At 32.7% G+C, this 5,395-nt stretch overlaps 1 protein-coding gene across 1 annotated transcript; it reads right to left on the bottom strand.

The window, feature by feature from the left end:
- Positions 1 to 1,763: 1,763 nt before the first annotated feature.
- Positions 1,764 to 5,189, bottom strand: LOC139877380 (cytochrome b5 domain-containing protein RLF-like). Its single transcript, XM_071864803.1, has 6 exons — positions 5,099 to 5,189; positions 4,100 to 4,213; positions 3,663 to 3,996; positions 2,556 to 2,690; positions 2,348 to 2,398; positions 1,764 to 2,085 (listed from the first exon to the last, which is right to left on the bottom strand). The coding sequence occupies exons 2-6, from the start codon at positions 4,139 to 4,141 to the stop codon at positions 2,006 to 2,008; spliced, it is 642 nt and encodes a 213-aa protein (XP_071720904.1). The 5' UTR covers positions 4,142 to 4,213; positions 5,099 to 5,189; the 3' UTR covers positions 1,764 to 2,005.
- Positions 5,190 to 5,395: the final 206 nt, after the last annotated feature.

The raw sequence follows: 5,395 nt of genomic DNA, 5'->3' as shown, positions 1-5,395 counted from the left end.
GAAAACAAACATTCCACGTACGAGTTAGAACAAAAAGCCTCAATTCAATTATCATTAGTTACACTTGCAGGGTGTAAGCGAGAACTTATGTTGTTTGGCCATACGGGTTTGACGAACTCTCATCTGGATGGATGAAACGTATTTTCGGGTATAGTGTAGGTTCTAACACTAGATTCAGAGGTACCATTCAGTTAAGCCTTGATAATTAGGTGCTCATGATACAAACAGCAACTTTTAGAATGCAAATGATTTGGATAATCAACTATACAAAATCTTGTGGTTCAAAAACATACGTTTACAAATACACCTATGATTTCACCAACGTTTTTCGTTGACAGTTTTCTATATGTTTCTCAGGTTCATACTTGGCTATTTGATACATGCTTTCGCACACTTTGATTACTTGCTTGGGGTCAAGCATACATGCATACGCTAGTGATAGCACCTTTGGATTCAAACTTAATGTTTACATGCATACGCTATTGATAGCATTCGTGATTTTCAACTTATATTATGTCGCAAGTTATTTCATTTATACTTTACAACTTTCGTAACTTAAACTTGTTATCGAACCGTTTGGTAACTTAAACTTTACAAGTCTTACACGTTTCAAATGAATGCGACATAATTTTGGTCAAACGTGTCTCATTTAGGGACTATGACCACGTAACGGGACCTAAGTTAACGACGCCGTCAATGACGATTTTGTCGGGTCGTTACAGTATGGTACACTTTGGAACCATGAGATGGCAGAAGCAAAACTTGAATTAAATTTAAAAGAAAACTTTAAGTCTGCCCCCACCACCTCAAAATCCACAAAGTCAGATGATACTGCTCTTGTTGCTGCTGCTAAAAAGAAAGCTCAAAAAGCTTTACTGGTTCAAAAGCTGATGGCAGAAGAAGAGGCAGCTGAGAATGATGAGGGTAGTGAGACTGGGTCTGAGGAAAGTAGTGATGGTGGTGATGTTGAAGGGTTTGCTGAGGGTATGACACTACTGGCTAGACAGTTCAATAAATTTAACCGTAGTATGACCAGTAAACCATCCAGTAAACCATCCAGGGTTAGCAAGAAACCCAGTGCTAGGTATGCAAGAAGTCAGTTAAGGGCCTCAAATCTGAATGTTATAATTGTAGGAAGGTAGGACACTTTACATCTGAATGCATGTCCAGAAAACCCTCCTCATATGTTAACTTTTTCTCAAAAGTTGATAAGTAAAAGAATAAGTACAAAGCTATGAAGCCAAAAAAGTTGTTAGTTGCTGATCATCATGATTGGGATAAAACCAGATGATTTGAAACTAATAACATGTCAAGATAATCTTAAGCCGATAATCTTAACGCTTGCTCGAGTTAAAAGTTTACTCTAGTGACTCGGGCTCTAGCTGATCTCGACTTGTTAAAACACGCTTGCTTGAATCGAAAGTTTGTTCTATAGCCTATTGGCATGTGTTTGAGCTGATCTCGACTTGTACCTAGTTGATTTTGGGTATTTTTGAGTCGATTTCATGTAGCGCGCAAGTAAATTTCGAGTATGTTTAATGGTTTAATAATGGTAATAAGACAAGGCGAAATCCTTTACTCCATAACTTTTGGAGAACAACGTGTGGACTCCTACCTAATAACATCTGGCTTGATTGACTTTATTTTGGTGACATGGCAAGATTATTATATATATTTTTAGAGTTAATAATGTATAATGTATTTTTTCTGGTAACATGTCAAGATTGGCTACCTTCAACTATTTACTCCATACATTTTTAATACAAATACACAAATCAAATATCAATTGACTGAGGTTCTATAAATTTATTAATTTCAGTACAATTTGCACAATCTTCAACCCCTTTAGAAGGATGGCACATTTGTATGGAAATTTCCAGGTTAAAAGAATACCCATATCTACTAGCCTTTAACTCACAGCATAAATATAAATTACAAATATTGCTCAAATATTACAATATGCTTTCTGTTACTTCATCCAAATGTGTAATAAAATTGTAGAAGATCATTGCCGACTATCTTCTAGAATACCAACCAGGCACTTTTCAAGCATAAACTCTGCATTCACCCAAGCATGGTATTTATCTAACAAACGCTTTTAAGGAAGTCAATTTTATCTAACAAACTGTAACAAAGACGATCACCACACTTAGATGGGCGGGTCGGATAGGTAATAAGTTAAAATGGGTCATTTTTTATTGGGGACGAAATGAGGAAAAAAAAAAGGTATGTAAAACAGGGGAAAGGTTATGTACCGAGAATAGGTATGTAAAACTAATGCCCAAGTATTAGTACATTGAAGATATAATAATGTTTGATGGTCTAAAAACTAATAGTAAAAGGATACTGAATAGAGCTGTACAATCTTTTCCAACTCCCTTCATTAACATATCAACACCTGAAACAAAAATATAAAAACAGTCATCATTAACAACCCAAAAAGATATATAAAAAAAAACATGGTTGTTATTACTGCAGCATTATAAGCAGTATAAAAAGCGTACGCGAAAAAAAAAAAAAAAAAAAAAAAAATATTTCTTATAAGTTGATTGTACCTCCTGGGTGAAATTTCATATATGGTGTGATGTTGTAAACACGGCCTTTGAGTACGGTCCACATTGAGTCTGGTGTATTGTGTTGTTTAACTTCACTTAAAGGTATAAGCCTCTTGTTTGATTGTCCCTTCAATCCTAATATCACATATTACATCAAAACTCAGAAAATGCAAAACATTTATTTTACATCCAAACAGCAAATTTTCCCTATCATAAGATCAAGAACAACAACAACAACAACAACAAGTCCAAACCCACATGTGTGAGGTATGGGGGAGGTGAGACGTAGACAATCCTTCCTCTATCCTAGAATAAAGAGAAATCATTTCTCCACCCCGAGTAAAACACTCACAAGAGTAGATAAAGTCCTCCCTCTCTTTCCTCGACGGATAGAGAGATTGCTTCCAAGAGGACCTCCGGCCCAAAAAGTAGGATAAAATAAAACAAAAATAAAAATAGATAAAGTAAATAATTTATATAAATATAGATACATAAATAGAATAAAATAGATACAATAAATAATAAAAGTAATAAAATCGAGACGCCATGAAAAAGATAGAAGCAATTTTCCATGGGTTTTAAGTCAAGCCTGTAGTTCAATTTAGCCTCTAAGCGGCAGTCAAATCGTCAATAAATCGACGCTTGATGTTGCCTCATACAATAGGGCCGTATAAATACGCATATATATATATATATATATATATATATATATATATATATATATATATATAATAACAATAACAATAATAATAATAATAATACAAAAAGTCTTAATACTAAAAAAATAATAAATAAATAAATAAATAAAAAATAAAATAAAAAAGGTATATGTATATAAGGAAACGTACCTTAGGCTTCTGTGCGGAGCTCAAGACATAACGAGAAAATGCTACACTAAAAGAACAATACACATACATGGCCACATACCAACAACCAAAAACACTCCTACACACACACGCGCGCGCGCGCGCGCACGCACGCACGCACGCACACACACACACACATACATAGATCAAGAACAAGTAATAATTTATTTTACGACTTTTTAAAAAAAAAAAAAATTTTTTTTAACTTAACAGAAGATTTGAGAAGAAGTAATTGAAGTACCAGCAAGATCAGGATGTGTACGAGTAAGCTTGAGCCAATCCACCTGGCTATGACCAATTTGGTAAGGAACCTTTGCCCGAGCGACTGGTTTTTTCACACCAGATTTGGGTCCCGGTGATGTACTAACCGAACTTCCAACATCCAATGTTGACTTTTCGGTTGACTTTTTTTGTAATGATGCATCAATAACCTTAAAAGTTAAAGATCCAACCTTTTCTTGCTTCTCCAATCCTAAATTGTCACCCCAAATATTACCACTATCCTTTTCATCTTTTATACTTATACTGCTAACATCTGGAAGACCTTTTGGAATATTATAGTTCTGGTCACTAACCTAAATATTTATGAAAACTCAACATGAGTGAATCATTTAAGATGTTACATTTAAAGTGTGACATTAACTATTTAGCTAAAAATGCAGTTTGAAGATAACTTACCTGGCAAAAGGTAAAATCATCATTGTTATTCGTCTCATCCATTATGATGCACAAATAAAGTTGAATCAGATAGCTCAATAATACACTGTATCTCTATCTATACTCCGACTTGTTCTGGAAGAAAATCAAGAGATAACAACCTTTATTAATTATGCAATATAAGTAACAGGTATAAACGATGCACTTAACCCTAAAACCAATACGAGAATATAAATTCTTAAAAAGCGTTTGCTTACAAGAACATATATTAATTGAATATCTTTCAAAAATGTTTTAATACATGCTTGAAATTTTCAATTTATCAATATGTATTTTAAAGTACATACTATTTCTACAAACCTATAAGTAATCTTTCTATAACACAAGCTAATACGCAGTTGTATCTAAAACTTAAAAAGTATATATGGAATTTAAAAGACCCAATAAGCAATAAGCAAGATGTTCACTCTCAAACATCCTCTAAACATAGATTTTAGATTTCTTCTAATGTAAACATCGAACAAAAAATTATGACCATCGACTATAGCTCTTTTTCTTTAGAAAAAGTGGTAATTCAAACTTAGCAAATACAGGTAAAATGCATAGCAAGATATATGCACCAAGTACCATTGAGTATCCACGAGCCCTTGTAAGTTATAAGCTACTTACAGCATCAAAGAGTAACATGAACGAATAATAATTAATTATCAATTTAATTATATTTTATCATATTGTATCATAAACAATATGAGAAATAAATAACATGACATCTAATTAGAAAAAAAAAAAAAAAAAACCCTAATTTCCCAAACAACACACACCAATTCTTTCAGACAGCATAAAGTAGAAAAGAAAATACATCAGAAAACGTTATAAAATCATATCATAAGGTCAATTAAAAGCAGCTGAATTATATAAATGCATCCGACATAATTGAACATATATATACATAAAAGGAACGATTTACATACAGGTATATCTATATTTCAATAATAGAATTAGATAGAATTTTTGAAATACCTGATATGAAGTAGAGAAATCGAACAAGAACACGACGTAGCAAGGAATTATTGAAGGAGGCTTTGAACAAATGCAGAAATCAAATCGAATATACTCCGTATAATTTATATATAGGTGTGTATATATATGCCCTTGATTTTAGTTCATGTTTAAAATTGACCCCAATATTTTGAAAGATTACACATGGGTACGCTTTACATACGTTTGATAAACCATTCTTAATTGACATTTCCACCATAGTTTTATTTACTTTGTTTTATTTAAAATGTCTTAAATGTCTTTAATGATAAGTTTACA

Source organism: Rutidosis leptorrhynchoides, chromosome 11, assembly GCF_046630445.1.
Source record: "Rutidosis leptorrhynchoides isolate AG116_Rl617_1_P2 chromosome 11, CSIRO_AGI_Rlap_v1, whole genome shotgun sequence".
Taxonomy (NCBI): domain Eukaryota; kingdom Viridiplantae; phylum Streptophyta; class Magnoliopsida; order Asterales; family Asteraceae; genus Rutidosis; species Rutidosis leptorrhynchoides.
Note: the sequence above shows the minus strand (reverse complement) of the source record. Positions and strands in the feature narration are given on the sequence as shown.